Genomic DNA, 26,351 nt, shown 5'->3' with positions numbered 1-26,351 from the left:
TTTTTAATTTATTTATTTATTTATTTATTTATTTTATTTTTTTTTTTAGAGACAGTCTTGCTGTCTCACCCAGGGAGGGGTATAGTGTCCTAATCTTAGCTCACTGCAGCCTTGAACTCTTGGGCTCAAGCAATCCTGTCGTTTTAGCCTCCTGAGTAGGTGGGATTATAGGTGCACACCACCACACCCAGGTCATTTTAAATTTTTTTGTAGAGATGGGGTCTCACTATGTTGCTCAAGCTGGTGCTAAATTCCTGGCCTCAAGTGATCTTCCCAGCTTGGTCTCCCAGAGTGCTGGGATTATAGGCCTGAGCCACTAAGGCTGGGCAGTCAGTCTGCCATTATCCTTCACCTGGTTTACTGCAAGGGCCTCGTAGCTCTTCTCCTTTCTTCAAGCTTGCTCACTCCTTCCACCAATTCATTGTCCTCAATGTTGCCAGGGAGCTGTTTCTAAGATGCAAATTTAAGCACTCCGTGTTCCTGCTTAACACCTTCCAACAGCTATCCCCATTTACTCTGAAGAGAAACATCTTTTTCTTTTGAAAGGATATTTTATGTTATTCCTCCTTACCACCCCAGTCTCATCTTACTGTCCTCCGTAATACTTGTCCCTCCATCTTTGCTCCCTTCACACTGAATTCCTAAACTTTTGATATATTTTCACCTTCAGGCCTTCCAGCATGGTATTCCTTCCGCCTGGAATGTCCCCCAACATCTGGCCTTAGTAACTCCTACTTACCCTTCCAGCCTTATCATAGAAGTCACTTCTGGGATGCCCTCCCTGCTGTCCCGAATCTGGATTCTATGCTCCCTTATATTAGTGAGGTTGGAGAGGTTGAACGTGATCTTGAATTTCTTGAACTCATCTTTCCCCTCCCATCTGCTCTGCTCATGTTGCCTGACTCAGTGCAAGGGCACTAGCTCCTTCCCAGTGGAAGGAGACATCCCTGTCTGATGTTCTGTCTGCTTCGCCTGTTAGACAGTACTCTGCTAGAGCAGACAGTCACATGCTATTCTTTCTGTATCTCAGCACCTAGCATGGGGCCTGGACCTTATTAGATGTGTCACAGAGTTTTGTTCATTCCCTGCAAGAGGATTAGAGGTACAAACTCTGTGAGCCCAAATACCCTGAGATTTGAATGTATTCTCTAGCCTTGTGTCTTACCCTGTATAAGAACGTCAAGTCTGTAGTCATAGACAGAATCTGACCTGGGAAAGAATGATTCACACACTCATACAATGAATGTTGATTTTATTAGGTGAGTCTGCTTTTATAAATCCAAGTAAATGAGGTTATAAAAATGAGTACCTCAAATAAAACAGCTCTTAATGTATCTCCTCTTTCTTCACACCACCCACTTTGGGAAGCACTGTTGACTGGAAGTACTCAATTGAATATCCCATTGAAGAAAGCCTTGTGACATTTGCTTCTTAAAAGCAACAGTAATAACAAAACTACCCAGAAGACAAGGGTCTGAGCTCCATCCCCCTCCTGAGTGTTTGTAGCCAAGGAAGACTCAGGAAAGAAAGCTGGCTTTTTTCAAGGTTTTATTTTAATTTAAAAGACATTGTTCATGCAAAACTGTTGATAGTTCTTACAAAACATTCCTTCCGCATTCCTCTCAGGCTGTGATAATGCACGCTTTGAGTTCTCCCATGGGACTTTCAGCACAGCATCCTAGTGACTAGTTAGCTATACCTTGGAGCCCTCAAGACAATCCCTTGAAGAAAAGGGGCAGGCTCGCTGTAGCTGGAGTCTGAAAGCCCTCACAGGGCCTGGGACTGCTGTATGCAGCCTGCCTATAACCCTTAAGTTCATGTTCTGCTGTCATAGAACCCAATCTCTGCCTAACAGGAGTATCTTAAAGCTAAGAACGTTTTTCCATCACCAGGAAAATGCTTTTCCCCATCCACCAGGGATCCCTGAGCCAAAGCAGGTCATACTGAGGCCAACTCTGCCTGGAACGTGGGTTTCTTAAGCAGTGGGTTGCTTTGGTCACCAGTTCCCCGGTCCCTTCTTTTGTCTTCTGGGGGTCTGGCCATGGCTGGTGTTTTCAGCTCCTGCAGGTAAGCATCTTCATTTCTCTGTGATGTCTCCATATGGTGACCATGGGACTTGTTTATAGGCCACGATGCTGTAAGAATTGACCATAGAGAGTTACAAGAGAACAGCTGGAATGGCGTAAACGTGAAACTGCCCTCACAGGGTTAATGAGAATTACAAGCCAGGCTTTAGGCAAAATCATAGGTAGGCATTGACCAAGGTGTGCTGGTACACTGTGACCCACTTCCCTGCAGCTGTTAGCTAAAAGGAGCATGTTTACCACTTGCTTCCCCATTGTTCCTTTAGATAGAATCTCTGGGGGCCAGGCATGGTGGCTCACACCTGTAATCCCAGGCAGTTTGGGAGGTTGAGGCAGGTAGCTCACCTGAAGTCAGGAGTTTGAGACCAGCCTGGCCAACCTCGTGAAACCCCGACTCTACTAAAAATGCAAAAATTAGCTGGGCATGGTGGCAGGTGCCTGTAATCCCAGCTACTCAGGATGCTGAGGCAGGAGAATCACTTGAACCTGGGAGGTGGAGTTTGCAGTGAGCCAAGATCACGCCATTTGCACTCCAGCCTGGGTGACAGACTGAGACTCTGTCTCAAAAAAAAAAAAAAAAAAAAAAAGAAAGAATCTCTGATACTGGACCTTTTTACTTTACTTAAGAATTGCTTAAGGTTTTTCAGATCCTGAATTCCAGCAGAATGGCTGGTCCTGAAGACCCTCACCAAGGAACCAATTCAGCACAGGAATGCCGTTTCTTCATCTCCCTGTCCCATGATTTCACCCCTCACTTCTTGACCAATCAGCGATCCCTACACTAGCCCATCACCCATCCAGACCCCTTGGAAGCCCATCCCCAAACCTCCCTGGGAGGTGGGTTTAGGGTTTCCTCCCATCTCCTTGTTTGGGTGCTGTATATCGTTAAACATTTTTTTTCTGCTGCAACTCCTGCTGTTTCAGAGTCTGTTACTGTGCAATGGGCAATTGAACTTGGTGGTCCTGTAACAAAGGTGTGCCTTTTTTTCCCCCCATCCATTAGACCATGTCTTTGTCACCGGTAGACTGAAATTTTTTATCCATTTATGGCATCAGAATGGTGCACTGAGTGGAGAGAGATTGTCTGAAGGAACTTCTCTTACTCCAGGTTCATTTCAGTCTTGCAAGCACTGAACTTCTCCATTTCCCATAACATTGCGAGCCCTTTGCATCCACATTTTTTTTTTCCTGGAATCCCTTTCCATCTCACTTCTGCCTGAGGATGAACTCCCTTCTATATCTCAAGATCAAGACTAAGCCTTTGCTAATTGCAAGCAGAATGAGCTGCCTCATCGGCTGTCTTTCCATAGCTCGTTTATCCATTACATTGTTTAAAATCATCTTAATAAATGGACACGCAGCAGTTAGGAGGTCTGAACTGAAGTCCTGGATCGGTGTGACTTAGGCATGTCCTTCAACCCCTGGCACCCTGGGCTTTCTCATCTGCTTGAGCTCCAGGATCTTCAGGTTCTAAGCTACAGCACAGCGCTTCTCGATGGATGAACAACACCTGGAGTTGCTAAAATGGGTTGCACGCTTAGATCCAAGCCTTTTAAGGGAAACTTTGTAGACACTTCCCAACACTTAGATTTCCCGCCTTCTATGAGTGCCAGTGCACTACTGGGAGGGGCACTGACCATACTTAAGACACATTGTATTACAGGACTGGCAAGTAGAGAGTGAAGACTTGGAAGCAGCCAGCACAGGGCCACATGACCCTTGACCCCTGCTGTGGACCACTACAGCACAGCCACAAGGCGATGGCCAGCACTGACTTCATGGGTAGCCCCAGGCAGCTCTGGGGCGTGGGCAGTCAGCAGTGCTGACTTATTAGTCAGTGTAAGTCAGCGCTGTGAGAGATGCCACACCCTCTGACAGGGCATGCATTCATTAAACAAATGCTTTTTGACTGCTTCTTATATGCTAGGATCTGTGCTGGACACAGAAGATACAGGGAGAGCCAAATAGCCATGGTCTCTGCCCTCAGGGAGACTTCAGTCTAGTGGGCAAGCATATTAAACAGCTAACCATGAACTCATCATCATTGCATTCTACAAAAGAGAATATAGGAAGCTCTGGGAGCATGTCACAGAAGGATCTAATTTAGATTGAGAGGGGTTAGGAAAATTCTCTTTGAGAAAATGGTGTTTCAGTTAAGACCACAACTAGTTGGGTGGGAAAGAGGTGTGGATGGAGAAGGGAGAAGAGTGGGAGAAGAGGCGACTGTGGCTGAGGGTTGGGGAGGGTGGTCAATTGCAGGAATAGGAGGCGAGAAAGGGTGGCCAGGCCAGCTTATGCGGGGCTTTATTGCCCATAGTAAGATGTTCATGTTTTGTTTTTGTTTTTGTTTCTTTTTTGAGACAGAGTCTTGCTCTGTCACCCAGGCTGGAGCACAGTGGCATGATCTTTGCTTGTTGCAGCCTCAACCTCCTGGGCTCAAGCAATCCTCCCGTATCAGCCTCCCAACTAGTTGGGACTACAGGCATGCACCACCATGCCCAGCTAATTTACTAATTTTTTGTAGAGTCAGGGTCTCACTATGTTGCCCAGGCTGGTCTCAAGCTTCTGAGCTCAAGCAATCCCCCCACCTCAGCCTCCCAAAGTGCTGGGATTATAGGTTTGAGCCACTGCACCCAGCCAAACATTTGGGTTTTATCCTAAGAGCAATGAAAGCCAAGTACAGGGCTTTGAGCACGTGATGACATGACCTGATTCACACTTTAAGGACCTTGCTCTGGCCACCTGCTGGAGAGAGGATGGGAGTGGAGAACAAGAGTGGATGTATGGAGATGGTTCAGAGGCTAACTCAGTCATCCAGGTGCTCTGGATTAGGGGGTAGCAGTAGAGATAAAAAGAAAAGCGTAAGTTTGAGACATATTTTGGAGGTAGAATCAATGCATTAGGCCTGATTGATTGGAGGTGGGGGGAGATGAAGGCCAGGGTGGATGCTGGTGACCCTCAGGTTTCTACCCTTGGTGGGTGGTGCAGCCAATGAATGAGATCATGAGATTGGAAAGACGGGAACGTGAGCAGGTTTAGGAGGGTATCAAGAACCCTATTTTGGAAGTTTAAATGGTAATGTGAACTTTTGGAAGTACTTTAGGTTGCTTAGAAAATGTAAAGTGAGAAGACAGCCCAGAACAGAACCCCAAACAATTCCTACATGGGAGGTTTGTACAGAAGAAGCTATCAGATAAATGGGAGAAAAACAAGAATGAGGTGTTTTGAGATCCCATTTGTCAATTTTGGCTTTTGCTGCCGTTGCTTTTGGTGTTTTAGACATGAAGTCTTTGCCCATGCCTATGTCCTGAATGGTACTACCTAGGTTTTCCTCTAGGATTTTTATGGTATTAGGTCTAACATTTAAGTCTCTAATCCATCTTGAATTAATTTTCATATAAGGAGTAAGGAAAGGATCCAGTTTCAGCTTTCTACTTATGGCTAGCCAATTTTCCCAGCACCATTTATTAAATAGGGAATCCTTTCCCCATTTCTTGTTTCTCTCAGGTCTGTCAAAGATCAGATGGCTGTAGATGTGTGGTATTATTTCTGAGGACTCTGTTCTGTTCCATTGGTCTATATCTCTGTTTTGGTACCAGTACCATGCTGTTTTGGTTACTGTAGCCTTGTAGTATAGTTTGAAGTCAGGTAGCGTGATGCCTCCAGCTTTGTTCTTTTGACTTAGGATTGTCTTGGAGATGCGGGCTCTTTTTTGGTTCCATATGAACTTTAAAGCAGTTTTTTCCAATTCTGTGAAGAAACTCATTGGTAGCTTGATGGGGATGGCATTGAATCTATAAATTACCTTGGGCAGTATGGCCATTTTCACAATATTGATTCTTCCTATCCATGAGCATGGTATGTTCTTCCATTTGTTTGTGTCCTCTTTGATTTCACTGAGCAGTGGTTTGTAGTTCTCCTTGAAGAGGTCCTTTACATCCCTTGTAAGTTGGATTCCTAGGTATTTTATGAGCTTCTGCACAGCAAAAGAAACTACCATCAGAGTGAACAGGCAACCTACAGAATGGGAGAAAATTTTTGCAATCTACTCATCTGACAAAGGGCTAATATCCAGAACCTACAAAGAACTCAAACAAATTTACAAGAAAAAAACAAACAACCCCATCAAAAAGTGGGCAAAGGATATGAACAGACATTTCTCAAAAGAAGACATTCATACAGCCAACAGACACATGAAAAAATGCTCATCATCACTGGCCATCAGAGAAATGCAAATCAAAACCACAATGAGATACCATCTCACACCAGTTAGAATGGCAATCATTAAAAAGTCAGGAAACAACAGGTGCTGGAGAGGATGTGGAGAAATAGGAACACTTTTACACTGTTGGTGGGATTGTAAACTAGTTCAACCATTATGGAAAACAGTATGGCGATTCCTCAAGGATCTAGAACTAGATGTACCATATGACCCAGCCATCCCATTACTGGGTATATACCCAAAGGATTATAAATTATGCTGCTATAAAGACACATGCACATGTATGTTTATTGCAGCACTATTCACAATAGCAAAGACTTGGAATCAACCCAAATGTCCATCAGTGACAGATTGGATTAAGAAAATGTGGCACCTATACACCATGGAATACTATGCAGCCATAAAAAAGGATGAGTTTGAGTCCTTTGTAGGGACTTGGATGCAGCTGGAATCCATCATTCTTAGCAAACTATCACAAGAACAGAAAACCAAACACCGCATGTTCTCACTCATAGGTGGGAACTGAACAATGAGATCACTCGGACTCAGGAAGGGGAACATCACACACAGGGGCCTATCATGGGGAGGGGGGAGGGGGGAGGGATTGCATTGGGAGTTATACCTGATGTAAATGACGAGTTGATGGGTGCAGCACAGCAACATGGCACAAGTATACATATGTAACAAACCTGCACGTTATGCACATGTACCCTACAACTTAAAGTATAATAATAATAAATAAATTAAAAAATAAAAAAAATAAAAAAAAAAAGAATGAGGTGTTTTGAAAGCCATGTGACAAATATCTCCCGAGGAAAGAGTGATCAACAGCATTAGGGGCCGCCGAGAAATCATGTAAGATGAAGGTGGCAGCAGGTCGATGGATGCAACTAAAAAGTCATTAGTAGCTTTAGTGAGAGTAGCTCTGGTAGAGTTGAGCACGGGGAATCAACTGAGTCAGATTGGAGTGAGTAGGAAGTGAATGGGAGTTGGGGAGTGAGACAGCATATGTGCAGACCCGCCTTGGGAGAACTTGACTATGAAGAGAAGGAGAGAGGGGGGAAGAGCATATGTCAGCTCTGGTAGAAGAATTCAGGAGAGAGTGAAGCAGTGGAGTGAGCTTTCTCAGGAGGTCGGAGAGGCCGCACCCAATTACCAGGTGCAATGCATGCAGTGGATGGGAGAGACGGTCTGGCTTCCTTCAAATCCTGTCTCTGCCACTTCCTAGCTCTGTACCCTTTGGCAAGTTATTTAATACCTTGGAGCCTGTTTGCTCACCTGCAAAATAGGGATAATAATAGTAATTACCACAAAGGATTGCTTGGGAAGATTAGTTTAAAACTATGAAATAAAGTAGTGCCTGGCACTTAGGGCTATTTAACAGTTTGCTGTTAAAAAAGCAAACTTAAAAAAAGAAGATGGGTGAGCTGAGATCCGGCCACTGCACTCCAGCCTGGGCGACAGAGCGAGACTCCGTCTCAAAAAAAAAAAAAAAAAAAAAAAGAAGATGGATGCAAATGAACATATGACTGTGGATTGGAGAAGATCAGGATATTCTGTTGTGATCATTTGGCTTTTTTTTTTTTTTTTTTTTTTTTTTTTGTGAGACAGAGTCTAGCACCGTTACCCAGGCTGGAGTGCAGTGGTGTGATCTCAGCTCACTGCAACCTCTGCCTCCTGCGTTCAAGCGATGCGATTCTCCCACCTCAGCCTCCCCAGTAGCTGGGACTATAGGCGCACGCTGTCATGCCCAGTTAATTTTTGTATTTTCAGTAGAGATGGGGTTTCACTATGTTGGCCAGGCTTGTATCGAACTCCCAACCTTGTGATCCACCCGCCTCGGCCTCCCAAAGTGCTGGGATTACAGGCGTGAGCCATTGTGCCCAGGCTGGCTTCTGTTATCTCTATGAAGAATGAGGCATTAGTTAAGTTCATGTATATTGGAGGGCATGAGGGGAGAGGTTTGTAAATAAGCAGAACCTCACAGTTGTTGCCTCAGCATCTCCCTATTACATCTAAAGAGCAAACAGGAGAGGGCAACTTCTTACGGTGGCATGAAATCGGCTCACTTTGGCACCAGGAAGGGGTGCAGCCACAGCCCCCTGGGATTGCAGACAGGCTGGGATCTCTCCTGGCATCGAGGAAGAGGATGCTGATTGTGATCCAGTCCAGCCTCTGCTCTCTGAGTCCTCCTCTGCTCTGGCATGCCTGCCTGGGTTTTTATGTCATTGGAATGCAGCTTTTCTTCCTGTGGTTCAAAAGCTTTACTGGTCTTTCCTGTTGCTGTCCTTGAAGATTGATGGTACAGGCTTGGCCTCTCCTAGCTATGAAACTTTTTCAGGATCTCATTTCTTTAGTGACTTTGCGGAAGGGAAAGTAATGGAACCACTCCCTTTACACCAGAGATTCTCAGTCTTGGTTGTACATTTGAATCACCCGGAGAGCTTTTAAAATTTCCTATGCCCAGGCTGCACCGCAGATTAATTGAGTCAGAATCTCTGGTGAGTGGGATCCTGATAGCAGTCAATTAAAATCTGGCTTTGTTTGCACATGTCTCTCTATTGCTAAATGTCTACAACAGAGGGAAGCAGTGTGCATAAGTGCCTTATGTGCATAAGCACTCAATCTTACTTGTATTTTCCCATTACTTCCATTTGTCTCTTGATGTCTTTATGACACACATGAACTAGTAACACTCATTTCCTTTTGTTGATTTTTGGGTTTTGTTTAGGTTAAAGAGACTACATTAACCAACTGCCCATAAAATTGGACTGGATCATTTTCAAGCGGGCAAAAACTACTCATCGTTTACTCGTTTGGCCGCAGGCTGGGACTCCTGAGAAGTTTGCACTGCATAGTAGCTCTAGCTAAAATCCAACCCCTTCAGCCAGGACTCATACGAAAACAGGAACACATGAAAAGTCCTTAGGGTTGGACAGTTCGAAGACAGAGCTGGCTCAGTTTGCACCTTAGGAATGAGACCTGGTCATGCCCGCTGATCCATAAATTCTCTCAGCTATTTGGTCTTCCTATCTTATTTTTCTTAATTATGAAATAATGCAAAGAGCCCTAATGATTGATGGCTCCTGTCCTAGGAAGCTCAACTTTCCATTCAGGCTGAGATTTGCAATATGATGTGATGTGAGAATTCCAAAAGGGCTTTATCACTGTCCCCTTGAACCTGCCTTCCTTTATTTTCTACTCTGCTGCCTATTATACCACCATTACTGATGTGTAGAGTCCTCATGTGCTACTAGGCAGGTCCCTTGAAAATGCACATCTATATCAAATCCTTGTGCCTTACTGTGGATACATTTATTCTGTGGATATATATATATATCTCCACAGGAATATATATACATATATATAAATCTCCCCACAGTATTCCTTTCTCATGTAGCAGCAGTGGTAGGAGCATGAGAGAACCTCACTTCAAAGGAAGTGGTAAAAGGGCCTAACAGTCTAAAGAGAACAGTGCTGTCCCATATGGGAACCTCAACCCACATGTGGTTACTGAATACTGAAATGTGACTTGTCCAAATCGAGATGTACCATAAGCATAAAATACATACTAGATTTCAAAGAGTTCGTGTAAAAAAGAAGTGAAATATCTCACTGACACATTTTGTAAATGGATTAGATGTGGAGATGATATTTTGCATGTCAAATATGTTATTAATATTAACATTAATTTCACCTGTCACTTTTCTCTTTTTAAAATGTGGCTACTAGGAAACTGAAAATCACACATATGGCTTGCATTTGTGGCTGCTTCTGTATTTCTGTGGGACAGGGCTGGTTGAAGACAGAACTATTCCAAGCTGTCTTTCCATTTTGTTGATGACCTAGGCTAGTGGTCTCCATAGGACCAGACGTCCTCCTGCCTCTTATCTCCAACACTTGAGTGCTCTGATATTACAAATGAGACAATTCCCCCAGGGAAGTCAAGGGAAGGCCCTGTCTGGAGCTCACACAGTCCAGTCCAGTGGCCAGGAGATTTCAGTGGCACTGAGCACAGAGCCCTGTGAGGGCATGGGGAAGAAACTGTGCTCTGAAATGAGGTCTGATGACTTTCACCTAAAGGCAGCTGAACAAAAGAGGTCTGATGGTTCATGAAGGTTTCCAATCACAGCCTCTAATTATAAGGAAGTATATGGGACTCGTATAAGTAGTCATTACAAAACTGCCAAAGAGTGAGCCAGTGCCTAATGACCCTGTTTCTTACTTGTGATTTTGAGGAATTCCCAAATGGCCAGATTTTTAGTGTGGGAAACACGAGGACTTTTTCTTTGTGCGAGAGCCTACTCAGGACCCACTGCATAAATGCTGAAAATAAATAATGCGGTGATGGTGGGCTGGAGAAGGTCCAAGATTCCTTGACCTCAGCATCAGGGTCCCAGCCCAAGCAGCAGACGCTGCTCCCATCCTACCTAATTGGGATGATGGCCAGGAAGGAGAGAAAGGAGGAGAGAGCAAAGCAGGAGCCCACAAACATGTCCATGGTGAGCTGATAGATCTTGTTGTACAAGGTCGATGTCACCACGCCAGTCAGAGCCAAGGACAGCTGCAGTATGACAAACACCTTTCCTGTGGAAGGGACAGAGGTTACTCAGGAATGCCTTGCTGTGCCTGCCTCACTCTCCATTAGCTGAGTCTCTGGAGAGCTCTTAGGGGACCCTTCCTTCTTACTCTCTCTCTCTCTCTTTTTAGAGACAGTCTCACTCTGTTGCCCAGGCTGGCGTGCAGTGCCACAATCCTGGCTCACTTCAGCCTTGAACTCCTGGGCTCAGGCAATCCTCCTGCCTCAACCTCCCGAGTAGCTGGGACTACAGGCATTTGCCACCATGCCCGGCTAATTTTAAAATCTTTTTTGTAGAGATGGGGTCTCACTATGTTGCCCAGGCTGGTCTTGACCTCCCAGCCTCTAGCGATCCTCTCACCTCGACCTCCCAAAGCACTGGGATTACAGGCATTGAGCCACTGCACCTGGCCCCTTCTCAGTCTGTGTGTGGCTCAATTCGCTAGGAATCCTGCCTCTATCTAGTTGAATCTTCCCAAGGCCTGTGGATGATAGAATCCTTCTTTGTGGCTTTTCAGTGACTGACTTTCTAAGTCACTCCCATACCCCCGTCTCCACTCTCTGTGCCCTGGATGGAAACCAGTGTTTCCAGTGTCTTCAAAGATGCTTCTGGAACTGCCTCAAGTGCCTTCTACAGGTCTGTGCCTCATGCTTCGCAGCTCTGAAACAGCCCGGGCAGAAGATTCCAGAGAGATTCCTTTCACTACTCACCATAAGAGGAGCCCTTTATGAGTTTGGACATAGCTGATCGGATGGTTGTGACGGGGATGAGAGCAAACAGCATGACGGCTCGAGCTGAAAGAGATCACACACGAACACTCCTTGCTGTAGCCCAGCCTGGGCCAAGGAGGAAATTAGCAAAAGCCTCTCTTAGAACCCCCATCTCCCCACAATCCGAATGTGGCTTGACCTGGAAGAAGTCATTTCTCTGCTGGCACACTAGCACCCTCCCTTGACCAGTCTGTGACCCTCTGAGCTCTGATGCTGCTGTGTGTGCCGCATATCAGTCTACAAGGTGGCCGGGCACAGTCGACATGGTGACAGATGGTGAAATGTATCTTTACTGGTGGAATTAAGTGATCACTAGGGAAGTGGAACTGGTGCCACCAAAGGGACACAAGGCCCCTTTCCTTGTTTCTCCAGGAGAGAAGTGTCTGTCCTTGACATTAGTGAACATCTCTGAGAGATGGTCCCAGGAGCTTTGGCAAATTGCCTTCAGCAATGTGTCCCATGAACGCACCCACTGCATAGCTCTCAAGCTCTATTGATTATCCAGATGCAATGTGTGTGTGTGTGTGTGTGTGTGTGTGTGTGTGTGTGTGCGCGCGCGTGTGAGAGAGAGAGAGAATGTGAGAAAGAGACAGATACAGACAGACGGCCAGGTGCAGTGGCTCACGCCTGTAATCCTAGCACTCTGGGAGGCCGAGGCGGGTGGACCATCTGAGGTCAGGAGTTTGAGACCAGCCCGAACAATATGGTGAAACCCTGTCTCTACCAAAAATACAAAATTAGCCAGGCATGGTGGTGCATGCCTGTAATCCCAGCTACTCAGGAGGCTGAGGCAGGGGAATCGCTTGAACCCAGGAGGTGGAAGTTGCATTGAGCCGAGATTGCACCATCGTACTCCAACCTGGGCAACAAGAGTGAAACTCCATCTCAAAAACAAAACAAAACAAAACGAAACAAAAACACAAAGAGAAACAGAGAGAGAGAGGTGGTGGGCAAAAGGGGAAGGGGATACTCTGTCCTATGCTGTTTAATTGAGAACTGACCAGAGGTTAGCTTACCATTTTGTTAGGTGTTTCTAAGATGTGTGACCTGCCTGGGTCAAGAGCCAGCCTCAGATAACTGTCTGAAGTTGTTTTTCTGATATGATAGCCACTAGCCCCATATAACTATTTAAATTAAATAAAATAACACAAAATTTAAAAATCTGTTCTTTAGTTGCACTAGCTACATTTCAACTGCTCAATAGCTACATGGAGCCAGTGGCTTCTTTATTGGACAGAATGGATAGCAACTATTTCCATCATTCTAGAAAGTTCTATTGGAGCATTCATCTTGAGCTTTCTGCTTATAGTTGTCTACCTGTGTCCTCAGATGGAAACTTAATGCTGCTTCCTTGGGAAATTTATTACACTGGTTGTGGAAGGCATTTATCGAGTAATTTTACCCATTTTTAAAAACCCCTTGCTTGACTCCAAATGATTTTAATTAAGGCATCTTTTCAGTAGAATTACTTGAAATTCCACCCATCCACCTTTTTTTGTTTGTTTTGTTTTTGAGACAGAGTCTCGCTCTATCACCCAGGCTAGCGTGCAGTGGCACAATCTCGGCTCACTACAACCTCTGCATCTTGGGTTCAAGTGATTCTTGTGCCTCAGCCTCCTGAGTAGCTAGGATTACAGGTGTACACCACCACACCTGGCTAATTTTTATATTTTTGGTAGAGATAGGGTTTTGCCATAATGGCTAGGCTGGTCTTGAACTCCTGGCCTCAAGTGATCCTCCCACCTCCAGCCCAAATTGCTGGGATTACAGACCTCTGTGCTCCACCTTTGAAATTCCATCCCTTTAAAATGGAAAGGGGGGGTGGAGGAAGAAACCCAACTCCATCTCCTCTGTTGACTGCCATCCTGAATCCTCCCCTACTGACTCCAGGTACCACTGACCACACCTCCTTGACTGCCCAGAACCATGAACACCACTCTGGTAACATTTCATTCTCAATATAGATAATTAACAATATATTACAGATAAACTCAGGGGCATATAATCTTGTGTCCCTTGTGCCTCCTGGGTAGCAGGTTCAATCCCTGGTGCTGAGCTAGGCCACCCAGACCATGGCATCCCTGGTGTCAGCCGCATTATGCAGAGGGTCAGCAATGTCCTGCCTCCCCAAGAATGATAGACTCACCAATATAGAACATGTATGTCTCTTTCACAAAAGCCAAAAGGAGGGCTCCTGACCCAAAGGACACCATCCCAATCATGATCATGGTGGTGTCCCGGAAGCAGCGGGAGAAGACCAGGACACCCAGGAAGCTGGTGATGAAGATGGTGTACCCTGAAGCCATACCATAGCCCACCTGCACTTGGTTCCAACTGAGAGGCTCCCTCAGCACAAAAAGAGGGATCACGTCCACTGTGCCCACCACCGCCAGGTCATATATGATAGCACCCACAAAGAGCAGGGCAATGGTGGTTTTATGGGGTTTTGCTTTTCCAGGAGATGGAGGGTGACCCACTGCACACTGTTTGTCCAACTGATCAGGATCCAGGGTGCGGTATGTGCCTACTGTGCCAGACACGGTATCCGCGGGGGGGAGCTCCTGGCTGGGTTTGGCCACCGACTCAGGGACCTTTAGCACCAAAAGGCTGTAGAGCAGAGCAAACGAGGCACAGCTCACGCTGCAGGCCGTCAGTATCAGGCCCTGCCCAGAGTGCCCAGCCATCTGCTTGAAGAGATGCCCGGAAGCCATGCTGCCGCAGAACCCCGCCAAGCCCAGGATCAGGTCAATAAGGATGAGGCGCAAGGAGCGGCGGCCCTCGGAGGAGCCCAGCGATCCCAGCGCCATGACCCCGGACCAGAAGGCAGAGAAGCCGCCGAACAGCCCGTTCAGAGCCGCCGCCCCGTACAGCACTTCCACTGGCCAGTCCAGCAACACCTTGAGCAGCAGCCCGAGGCGGGAGAGCAGGAAGCCCAGCAGCGACATGCAGATGGAGATCTTGCGGTGGTAGCGGTCGCTGAGCCATCCCAGCCCGTAGGCGAACAGCAGGGGCGACAGGCCCGCCACGAGGTTGTAGATGATGTAGAAATTGGAGATGGCTCTCTGCTGTTGGTCCTCTAGAGCCCCCCGGGGCGACGGGCTGGCGCTGTGGTTGGAGGAGCCTCCGGTTCCGTAGGACGCCTTCACCACGAGGAGTAGCCCCGCGTCGTACAGGGAGGCAGCCATCTGGGACGAGGCCACCACGGGCTCAACCCAGGTCCTCGGGTGGAAGCGAGGCAGGTGGCCCCTCAACGGGCAGGTGACCTCGGGGCTCATGTGACCTCTCTGATGGGGGATCGAGGGGCTTTCTGGTTGCAGTGACAAGGAGATACTCCCAAATTCGGCTGCTACGGCGGCGGCTCAGGGTTCAGTCCCGGAGCGCGAGTGTGTGCCGTGAGCCGGGGTGCGCGCCGGAGAGTGGCGAGCGGAGCCAGGGCACGCCCCGCTTGTGACAGCAGCCAGCCCAGCAGCCGAGTGACCTCCCAAGTGACGCCTCCTCAGGCCAAAAGAGGCCGCGTTCCGCCCCGCCCTCGCCACCTCAGGAGGAGTAGGGCTGGCGACAGTCCAGGGAAGCCAGGCGCGGGGGAGCGCACGGCGAGTGTCGGCTCCTGGTGCCAGCACCCCCAGGGCCGCCGGGTCACGCTACTCCTGTGAGCGCGGCCGCCTGACGGGGCCGAATTTCCCCACAACCAGGCGTGCCCGGACCTCCCGCGGATCGCTGGGGACCCCGCACCACCAGGGCAGGGGCGGAGACCCAGCTGGAAGGAAGCTCCCCCGGACTGGCTCAGGGAGCGTTTCCAAATTCTCCCATCCCAGGAAGGCGGGTTTCCGTGAGGAGTGCGACGCCTAGGACTCTGCCTAGGATAAGTACCGGGGTGTGAAGTTTTATTTATAGATTTAATGCAACAGGGACCCATGTGCTATAGGCAGCTGGGTAGCACTTTGAGAGAAGTAAAAACTTGGGAGCCGCTAGGCCCAGGCTCTTCTCCAAGCCAAAGGCCTCTTAGGGAAGAGCCCTGCTTGGTACACCTGCATTGGTGGGCCTGGTGCATGGGCCATGTCCGAAAGGCTCCTGCCTCAAACCGCAGGGCCAAGGGAGAGATGGCAAGATCCTGCCAGCCCTAGATGTCCCCCTAGATGATAAAACTGGACTCTTGGGCAGGGGCTTGAGCCCCCTGGAAGGGGCAGAGTCACCAGGGTCCTCTTTATCCGAAGAGTGCCCAGGTCCCTTTCTGCTTCTTAGTAGTCACTCTTCTGTCTGTGGGCTCACTCCCCTGGGCTGGGCTGAGACTTCCACTTCCCAGGTGGCCTCGCTTCCTGTTTCGGTACATACTTCTGCAAAGAGAACCAGGGTGATGGATGGTGCAGGGGCCAAAATGTACCACGGAGCATGACCTGTTCCATGGTCAACCCTAGGGATGGAGACTCAAAGCACACAGGCTTCCTGCTCCTCTACCCACAACCCAGCATAGCTACAGCAGCGTGGATAATCAGGAACCCAAAGACATGAAAGGGAGACGCAGGTCTGCAGGGAGAGCTTAAAACGCCACATGGATAATATACTCATGTAGGGAGGAGGGACTGGATTCCAAATGATTTAGCGTAGCTATATGCTCTTTTGGTAGTGTTTAGGTGGGCTATAATCTCCTTCCCTGCTACCCTCAACCTCCAGCATGGCCCAGCCTCCTCGTGTCTAGGCCAGAACAACTCTGACTTCTGCAAATAGAAAGACACACCTAGTCTTGCCCTTCAATATGTGCCCCGTGGATCCGGCCCAGCAGCCCATTTCCTTCTTCCTCCCCCTCACCTAGGGCCACCTTAGGAGATACTGAGTTCACCCAACCCAAGCCTGGCTCTCCCACTCCATTCTTAATTTTTCCAGAGGCTACAGCAAACAGTCCTAACACCTTGATCTTATGAGAGGTGGAGACTCCAGAGGATGAGTGGGTTATGGGGCCAGGTGGTATGCAGCAATCAAATATGACCATGAGAACAACCTGAGCCAGATGGACCACTCTGGCCACTTGATCAAGGAGTCTGTCCATTCTAGGGCTCTAGACTGTAGGGACCAGCCCTTGTCATCTCTGGGAGGATCTGTGGTATTTCAGTTCTTCCCATCGTCTTGGGAAACCAGGGACATTGGAAGGGTCTCTTGAGAGATTCACATCAGATCTAGGACAGATCTAGTGGGAGCTGGGTGAGATTATCCTCTGCCAGCCAGCCCTAGGACTCCCCAGGCTTCTGAGTTCTCTGGCCTGGAAATGAACTAGACACAGGGTAGTTAGTGTCTCTCCCAGTTTAGGCTACTGTGGGTTGGATTATATTCTCATCATGTCCCCACTTCTCGCTCCATCTCTGAATGCAGGCCCCAGGTGAGCTAACACCTGATTATCCTCTGCAGCCCAGGCGAGCTAACAGCTGATTATCCTCTGCACCCCAGGCTACCAGCAAGTGGAGCCCTGACCTTGCCACTCCAAGATAGAATCTAGTCTCCAGCACAAGGTTGGCTTCATTAAAGTGCAAAGACTAAATCTCTGATGTTTAGATTGATAAAATCACACTATTCCAGGAGAAAGAAACTAAAAAAAAAGTAGCAGCTGATATTTATTGAGCCCTTATTATGTACTAAGCATTTTACATAAGTGAATTTAATCCTCCCAAGAAGTCTGTGAGCTGATCTACCACCCCATTTTTACAGACCGAGAAACTGAAAACAGAGAGGTTAAGCAATTTGCACAAGATCACAAGGCCAGTAAATCAGGAAACTAGTATTTGGCATCAGACAGTCTTTGCAAGCCTACAGCTATGGGGAAAATACAGTTGCCAGATAATTTTCTTTGAGGATGTCCTCTTAACCCACATAGGAATGTGGAGAGGAGTAGAAACAACACAATCATGTTGTGATTATTGTTGATCAACAATGTATTGCATAAAGAGAGAGGAACAAGAGTGGATAGATTACCTGTTGAACCTATATCCCAGGCACTACACTCAGGCAAGGAATACTCTTGGCTACTTAACAAAATTCATGGCCCCCAAATTCATCTTAGAAAGGAACAGTCTTTGAAAAACACCTTTGGTCAGTGTTAGAGAGTGAAATCCTCAGGTCTGAGGATTCCAGCTGTGGAGGAGGTTCCAGAGAGGGGGCGGAACGTTTCGGCATGAGTCAAGGAGAGGGAAGGGTGAGAGAGAGAACCGAGGAGGGAGAGGAGAGGGGAAAGAAGTTCAGGGAGGAAGTAAGATCAGTGGGTACTGGTGGGAAGAGTCAGGACAAGAACTCTTGGTGTCAGGGTGGTCTGAAGGAATTTTTGAAGAATAGGAATGTCTAGTGTGGATTTTAAACATCTTGCTGTATCATGTCCATGTGAATCCTTCCTGTGACCTCCTTTTACTTCTCAGTTCTTAATTTCTTTTTCTTTTTCTTTTTTGAGACAGGGTCTTGCTTCTGTTGCTCAGGCTGGAGTGCAGTGTTGTGATCAAAGCTCACTAGAAACTCATATTCCCGGGCTCAGCCAATCCTCCTGCTCCAGCCTCCCAAGTAACTGGGGCTACAGGCATGCACCACTGCACCCAGTTAATTTTAATTTTAATTTTTTTCTGGTAAAAACAGCATCTCACTATGTTGCCCAGGTTTCTCAGATTGGTCTCAAACCCTTGGCTTCAAGCAATCCTCCCACCTCAACCTCCCAAAGTGCTGGCATTACAGGTGTAAATCACTGCATCTGGCCTTCCTGAGTTCTTTAGAAAAGTTTATTCATAAATGTTTTGTGCAAGTGACTTTTTTTTGGCTTTTTATTTTGGTAGAAACTGCTAAAGAAGCTATGATTCATCTCCGGATTGACATAATGCTGAGCAGAGACCACAAGGGAGGAAAAGGAAGCCATGAGAACGCAAATCTCCCAAGGATTCACTGAAATCTGGAATAGGCTTTGGACTTTCACAGGCTACGAGATTGGGGAGTTAAGCCATCTGACTCAGATCTTGAGGGGCAGAGAGACCCTTCAGCTGATGTGCAGACTACACTGATGGGGAAGGCCAAGGCAGGAGGATCGCCTGAAGCCAGCAGTTTTGAGACCAGCTTAGGCAGCCTGGGCAACGCAGTGAGACCCTGCCTCTACAGAAAAAACTAAAAAATTAGCTGGGCATAGTGATACATACCTGTAGTCCCAGGTATTTGGGAGGCTGGAGTGGAAGGAAAACTTGAGCCTGGGAGTTTGAGACTCCAATGAGCTGTGATCGCACCACTTCACTCCAGTCTGGGCAACAGAGAGAAACCCTGTCTCTCTTTATTGTTAATATTTCAGGGGCTGTGGTAAGCCTTTCCTTAAAAAATTGGGAGCAAGGAAAATAAGATACCCCCTAAAGCACAAATATATAGTAAAAAAAAAGTAAAGAAGTACAAACTCACTCAAGAAGACAGAGACAAATCTTGTCAGTGACCACCAAAGACTTTCTTTCAAGTGTTTCCCAATGACTGTCCCATCACTACATGCAAGATGTTGCCCAAGTCTCTTTGCCTGACCTTGAGCAACTTTCTAATTGTGGTTTTACTTCCCAATTATAGCTGCAAACAGAGAGAAAATGTGCTAGTTACTTTGATTCTCCAAATAATTTCCCCTGATAAACTAATAAATTAGCATTCTAGTTTATCTATCTGCCTTTCTGGGTCTGTATCTGGGAAATGGCTTCCCTCCCCGTGTACTGATGAAATGAAGTATATTACGGTTAGACGGAGAGTCAGGCCCTGTCCATAGTAAATTCACCAAAATAATGACTGCCATCCATGGATGTTCTTGGAATATTGTTTCATTGGCCTTTTCCCTCAGAGGCGGCACCCTAACATTGCCCAGTTTTATAGAAACTTTGACTTAGCGTAGCTAAATCACTTGCACAAGGTCACATAGAGCCAGGTACTTAGGGTTGTGTGACTTCAGAGTCTATCTGTTTTCAAAGTGCTTCATTTCCGAGGTAATTGAGTAGAAGAGGTGCATTTTAAGAAGGTGTTTTGTTGTTGAATGTTTCCCAGCAAATATTGTGAGCCTATATTTCTATCTAAGATATTTTCAAACTCAGTGGTTCGTTTGTTCATTTATTCATTCATCATCTGTCCATCCACCCATTCACCTGCCCGTCATTCATCCATCTACCCACACATCTATCCATCCATCCACCCGCCCACCATCCATCCATCTATCTACCCATCCATCCATCCATCCACCTACCCGTCATTCATCCATCCATCTACCAATTCACCCTTCTACCCATCCATCCATCCACCCACCCACCCCTCATCCATCTGTCTATCCATCCACCCACCCATCATCCATCCATCTATCCACCCACTCATCATCTACCCATCGTCCATCTATCCATTAACCCACCCATCATCCACCCATCCATCCATCCACCCACCCGTCATTCATCCATCCATCCATCTACCCATTCACCTTTCTACCCATCCATCCATCCACCCACCCACCCGTCATCCATCTGTCTATCCATCCACCAACTCATTATTTATCCATCCATCTATCTACCCATCATCCATCCACCCACCCATCATTCATCCATCTATCCATCTACCCATTCGCCCTTCTACCCATCCATCCATCCACCCACCCATCATTCATCCATCCATCCATCCATCTACCCATTCACCCATCTACCCATCCATCCATCCTCCCACCCACCCACCCATTATCCATCCATCCTCCCCCCCACCCATCATCCATCCATCTACCCATCCATCATCCACCCATCCATCCATCCACCCACACATCATCCATCCATCTACCCATTCACCCTTCTACCCCATCCATCCATCCATCCATCCACCCACCCACCCACCCATCATCCATCTGTCTAGTCATCCACCAACCCATTATTCATCCATCCATCCACCCACCCAGTATCCATCTACCCATCCACCCACCCATCAGCCATCCATCCACCCATCCACCCACCAATCATCCAGATCTATCCATTAACCCACCCATCATCCACCCATCCATCCATCCACCCACCCATCATCCATCCATCTACCCACCAACTCACCCATCATCCATCCATCTGTCCACCACCCACACATCATCCATCCATCCAGTCAGCCATCCACCAGCCTATCACACATCCATCCATCCATCCATCCACCCATCCATCCATCCATCCATCCATCCATCCATCCACCCACCCACCCATCATCCATCCAATCCATCATCCATCCATCCATCCCTTTGTCAATCATTAAGCATTTATTGAGTATCAGGCCCACCAGTAGGTACCAGGGATGCAAATTCCTTTGCCCTTAAGGATCTTTTAGTCTGAAGAGTTATCAAAAGTCACTCGTGTTAACACTATATGCTCTGTTTTACACATGAAGTCACTGACGCCAGGCCATGTCTCCTCTTTTGTTAAGGAATTTCTCTCCACCCCAGGCTCTGCTGTCAACCTGAATGACCTTACTAGCCTATGTTTTTTGTGTGGTTTCCCTTCCCTACAAAGGAAATGACTCTAATGCAAATCAGGATGCAGATAGAAGAAACTTTGGTTTTCTTTTCTTTTTTTTCAATTTCTTACTCTCCTTTTAAACCTTATCCAAGTGGGCTCAAAAGTCTTACCAAAATCCTGCTCTACAAGGTGTTAATGAGGTATAGTGTGTGGTATATGGTATGTGCAAGAGCAGTTTTTTTTCTGTTTTGTCTGTGGGGTCTTTGTCCACATTTCATACTGTTTTTAAAGCGTTCTGAAATGAATTAAACTTAACTATTTTTGTGGCATAAGTTTTGATACCAGCCCTTTTCTTTAAAGAAAGCATTATGTTGTGAGAACATTGGGATTTTCCTTTTCTTTTCTTCTTCTTCTTCTTTTTTTTTTTTTTTTGAGATAAAGTCTTGCTTTGTCGCCCAGGCTGGAGTGCAGTGGCATGATCATGGCTCACTGCTGCAACCTTGATCTCCCAGGCTCAAGCAATCCTCCCACCTCAGCCTCTCGAGTAACTAGGACCACAGAGCATTCCACCATGCCCAGCGAATTTTAATTTTTTTTTTTTTTGTAAGTATAGAGTCTCGCCATGCTGCCCAGGCTAGTCTCAAACTTCTGTCTCAAGCAATTCTCCCACCTGGGCCTCCCAAACTGTTGGGATTACAGGCATAAGCCACTGCACTGACTACACTTTTTTTGAAGTGAAATCTTTCATGGAGTCAACCACTGATGTGGTCCCATCAGTCTAAATGCCAACAGAAGACCCAACACAGGCCTTTGTTTCCAAATATGCAGAACAAGTTACTAAATACATCTTGTCTTTCCTTCTTTAGGATAACCCCTTGAAGCAGAAGTTTTCTTGAATTTATCATCATTTATTAATCTTACAAATGCTATAGCATAAAAATTATTAGTGAAATCTGTTGACTCATCAGCCCAGGTAGAGAAGCTGGTATTTAACAGTTAATTACACAAAACCTCTTCAGCATTATGTATGCCATCCATACATCAATTTATCACACCATTTGAGAGTAGAAACTTTTCAATTTCTCTTACTGCATTTTGCTCACTGTAAATTCACATGCTGGTATTAGGTTCTCGCTACTGTCGCTTTTCATTTCACTGAAATCTTTTATCTTCTCTTTCATGTGTTTACACAAGTGCAAAACAATATTCACAGCATCTTCTAAATTTTAACCATTAATTTAAAACTGCTTTAAAGCTTTGGAACAGCTGGGCACAGTGGCTCACATCTGTAATCTCAGCACTTTGGTAGGCTGAGGTGGGAGGATTGCTTGAGGCCAGGAGTTGCTTGAGACTAGCCTGGGCAACATAGTGAGACCCTCATCTTTACAGAAAAAAAAAATTTAAAAAAGGCCAGGCCAGGCATGGTGGTGCACACCTGTAGTCCAAACTACTTTGGAGTCTGAGGGAGGATCATTTGACCCCAGGAGCTCGAGGCTTCAGTGAGCTATTATCATGCTACTGTACTCCAATCTGAGAAACTAGTCCAAGACCTCGTGTCAAAAAACACTATTTTTAAAAAACTGAAAAAGAATACAATGCCTAAAAGCAAACAAAAAAACTTGGAACATGCCCACATGGATTGGAAACGTGCCCTCAACAGTAGAGATAGCAGTTTCCTGAGAACCAAAGGGCTGGAAAAGTGCAGAAGAGATGAAGGACTGATTTATCACCATCGGGATTCTGTATGCACTAAAGGTCCCCCTTTTAGGAGCTGATACACTTGAGGTCCCTTCATTTAGGCATTGAGGCTCTGAGCTATCCTCCTTACCTAACACATGATCAGCTATATCAAAGCGAAAATCTCCACTATGTTAAAAAAATGAAGACATGAGAAAAAAAATTTCTGAGTACCTGAAGCTTTGTCTCAGCAACTGCCCTGTGTAACAAGCAGAGCAAAGGGGATTTTTAGGGCAGTGGAACTCGTCTTTCTGATGCTACGATGGCAGATGTATGTCATTATGAAGTTGCTGAAACCCGTATAATGTGCAACACCTAGAGTGAATGAACTCTGGTGTACACTATGGACTCTGGGTGATAATATGTCAATGAAGGTTCATTGATTGTGAAGAATGCACCACTCTGGTAGGGGATATTGATAGTGGAGACTATGCAGGGCGTAGGGACGTGGGAAATATTAACACTTTCTGCTCAATTTTGCTGTGAACCTAAAACTACACTAAAAAACATGTCTTAAAAACCAAACTGCACTGTGTAAATCAGGGAGCAAAGGGGGCAAGAAAAAAAGGGCAGCATTCCTACTATTTAAAAACGGAAATATATTTATATGAGTCACCCCGACTCTGTGTTTGCTTGTCTGCACATCATTTTGTCAGTCACATTTTGCTTTGTGGAACTGAAAAAAAATAGAGCTTGGAGAGATGTGGCTGGCATAGGCCTGAAAACAAATCTGTAATAAGCAAAATAAAGTCAGGCACATAATCACGTCCTGATCTCAGGGAGCGAAAAGTGTCAGGGAAACACAAACTCTGTGAAAAAGGCTAAAACTAGGAGGCCAGGAGTTCAAGACCAGCCTAGGCAACATAGTAAGACACTGTATCTACCTATTTTTTTTTTTTTTTTTTTGCCGGGCATGGTGGCGTGCACCTGTGGTTATAGCTACTCAGGAAGCTGAAGTGGAGGATCGCTTGAGCTCAGGAAGTCAAGGTTGCAGTGAGCTGTGATCACGTCACTGCGCTCCAGTGACAGAGGGAGATCTTAGCTCAACAAACAAAACAACAAAAAACATCTAGTGTAGAGGAATGAAATAAACAGTCAAAGTCATTTTCATACGTAGATATTGCTCAACTTGCAGAATCACAGAAAGACTGAGGAGAAAACCAAATACATCTGCTTCCCCTTCTGGAAATCAAGTTAATGTTTTGAAGATTTAGATTGTTTCATCACATGTTGGGGCTGGTGTTTACTTCACATCACCTCCTCTAATAAGGGGGGAGAACGGTGTCATTTCCTCTTTCTACTGGGTTGTGTTTTGGGACTTCTTTATTCCGTGTATTTCGCCTTCAGTCTGATTCTATCTGCATAGCATCTTCCAGAAGTTCATTGATGGTTCAGATGGAATCATTTGATGGTTCACTGATGGAGTCTATCCTGTTTGCCTTTTTTTCAATACAGTTATTCTTGTTTATACTTATTTACATTCCCTCCACATTCAATAATATTTTGAGAAGAAGAAAAGGTACTTCATATATTCACCCACCATCTTGAGATAAAGCCACATTTTATCTGAGTGTGTTCGGGCTCTTAGATAATAAAGATAGCCTGTCGTTCACCAGGCATAAATCCGCATTTATGATTATAATGCCTAAATCCTAAATTAAATAAAAAACATAAAATTAATGTAGTCTGGCCGGGCGCGGTGGCTCACGCCTGTAATCCCAGCACTTTGGGAGGCCGAGGCGGGCGGATCACAAGGTCAGGAGATCGAGACCACGGTGAAACCACGTCTCTACTAAAAATACAAAAAACTAGCCGGGCGAGGTGGTGGGCGCCTGTAGTCCCAGCTACTCAGGAGGCTGAGGCAGGAGAATGGCGTAAACCCAGGAGGCGGAGCTTGCAGTGAGCCGAGATCGCGCCACTGCACTCCAGCCTGGGCGACAGAGCGAGACTCCGTCTCAAAAAACAAAAAAACAAACAAACAAACAAAAAATTAATGTAGTCTATTGTGCTCATATTTAATGCATGTAAAGTTGTGTCTGGCTAGCCACTTAGAAAATTATGGTACGAAATATAGTCTGTTGATTATGAATTCTTTTCATGATTATTTACAGGCATTGTTAGAATAGAAGATAAAAGTATATAAAATGGAAGAAATCGTTCATGCTGGAAGTTTTCTAATAATAAACACACGTAAATGCCATTTCTTTTTTCTGTCTTTATTCTTATTTATTTACTTACTTCAGAGACAGGATCTCGCTCTGTCACCCAGTCTGGAGTGAGCACAATCATGGCTCACTCAGCCTCAAACTCCCGGGCTAAAGCGATCTTCCCGCCTCAGCCTCTTGAGTAGCTGGGACTACTGGCTTTGAGCCCTACCTTGCCGGGCTTATAAACACCATTTCTGAGGTGGAAATACATTTTTAAATAAGTGACTATAGTTTTATAAAATAAATGTAAAGACAGCGACAAGCTCTGCAACAAGGAGGCATAACCACTGTAAACATTTAGCACTTTGTCTTTGAATTTAACCCCCAACCCTTAATATATCATGGGCATTTTCCCATATCATGAAATGACTCTTGGAAATTCTTGACTGAATATGGAAAAGGTATAAAGTGCTCCACAATACATAGCACTGAAATTTTAAACTCTAATTTAAACTGGGTTACTTTTCAAAGTGTTTTAGTTTTTATTTGATAATATCCTGACAACAAATAAAGTTATAAAAGATGTGCTTTCCAGTCATGACAGACTTGGTTGTGCTGTGGTAACAGCAACAACAACAACAACAACAGCAACAACAAAAAACCCAAATTTCAATGGCTTAAAACAACCAAGTATTAGTTCTCTTTCAGGCTACATGTCTGTTACAGGTTGCGGGGTGGGGGCTGGAGTCTGCTCACAGTAATCATTCAGGGACCCAAATTGACAAAACTACTGCCATCTGGAACATTTCTGGTCACCAGTCACAGAGAGAGCTCTAGAGGTCTCACACTGGCAATTAGATGCTTAGCCCAGGAAGTGACGTCCACTACTTCTGCTCAAACTGACTGGCCAAGTGGACTTCCTCAAAATTAGAAACTTCTGTGGGGCAATGGACACCATCAAGGAAGTGACAAAAATAACTCACAGAATGAAAAGAAAATATTTGCAAATCATAAATATGATAAGGAACTTGTGTCTAGACTATATAAAGAACCCTTACAACTCAATAATAAAAGGAAAAACACATTTAAAAATGGGCAAAGGATATAAATCGACATTTCTTCAGAGAGCATATATAAATGATCACTCAGCACATGAAAAGTTTGATTGGCATGACTGGGCATTGGAGAAACACAAATCAAAACACAAAACCACTTCACATTCACTAGGATGGCTACAATAAAAAAGAAAGACAATAACAAATGTTGCCTTGTACATTGCTGGCAGAATGTAAAATGGTGCAGTCACTTTGGGAAACATTCTGACAATTCCTCAAAAGGTTAAACATAGTTACCACGTGACCCAGC

The 26,351-nt window shown here is 45.8% G+C and overlaps 2 protein-coding genes across 9 annotated transcripts; one reads left to right on the top strand and one right to left on the bottom strand.

Annotated features, from left to right (window-relative positions):
• Positions 1 to 15,136, bottom strand: SLC46A2 (solute carrier family 46 member 2). 6 transcript variants are annotated; one of them, XR_010581468.2, is made up of 5 exons: positions 13,803 to 15,136; positions 11,597 to 11,680; positions 10,737 to 10,893; positions 5,890 to 6,060; positions 1 to 2,135 (listed from the first exon to the last, which is right to left on the bottom strand). XR_010581468.2 is itself a non-coding variant. In XM_045373647.3 (4 exons), the coding sequence occupies exons 1-4, from the start codon at positions 14,929 to 14,931 to the stop codon at positions 2,078 to 2,080; spliced, it is 1,428 nt and encodes a 475-aa protein (XP_045229582.1). In that variant the 5' UTR covers positions 14,932 to 15,136; the 3' UTR covers positions 1 to 2,077. The 6 variants fall into 6 exon arrangements, 4 of the variants coding, with proteins under 4 accessions (XP_045229582.1, XP_045229583.1, XP_073872900.1 ...); XR_012424463.1 differs by lacking the exon at positions 5,890 to 6,060 and having other exon boundaries at positions 13,975 to 15,136; XM_045373647.3 differs by lacking the exon at positions 5,890 to 6,060.
• Positions 15,137 to 15,213: 77 nt separating this feature from the next.
• On the top strand, positions 15,214 to 26,076 carry LOC107128701 (uncharacterized). Of its 3 annotated transcripts, none has more exons than XM_074016800.1 (3): positions 15,214 to 15,532; positions 17,021 to 17,157; positions 18,460 to 26,076. In XM_074016800.1, exon 3 carries the CDS (start codon positions 19,671 to 19,673, stop codon positions 20,640 to 20,642), a length of 972 nt encoding a protein of 323 aa, XP_073872901.1. In that variant the 5' UTR covers positions 15,214 to 15,532; positions 17,021 to 17,157; positions 18,460 to 19,670; the 3' UTR covers positions 20,643 to 26,076. The 3 variants fall into 3 exon arrangements, with proteins under 3 accessions (XP_073872901.1, XP_065386267.1, XP_065386268.1); XM_065530195.1 differs by having other exon boundaries at positions 15,214 to 17,027; positions 17,062 to 17,157; XM_065530196.1 differs by lacking the exon at positions 17,021 to 17,157 and having other exon boundaries at positions 15,214 to 15,530.
• Positions 26,077 to 26,351: the final 275 nt, after the last annotated feature.

Source organism: Macaca fascicularis, chromosome 15 (assembly GCF_037993035.2).
Source record: "Macaca fascicularis isolate 582-1 chromosome 15, T2T-MFA8v1.1".
In the NCBI taxonomy this organism is placed as follows: Eukaryota; Metazoa; Chordata; class Mammalia; order Primates; family Cercopithecidae; genus Macaca; species Macaca fascicularis.
The sequence above is the reverse complement of the archived record's forward strand: the minus strand, read 5'-3'. Positions and strand labels throughout refer to the sequence as shown.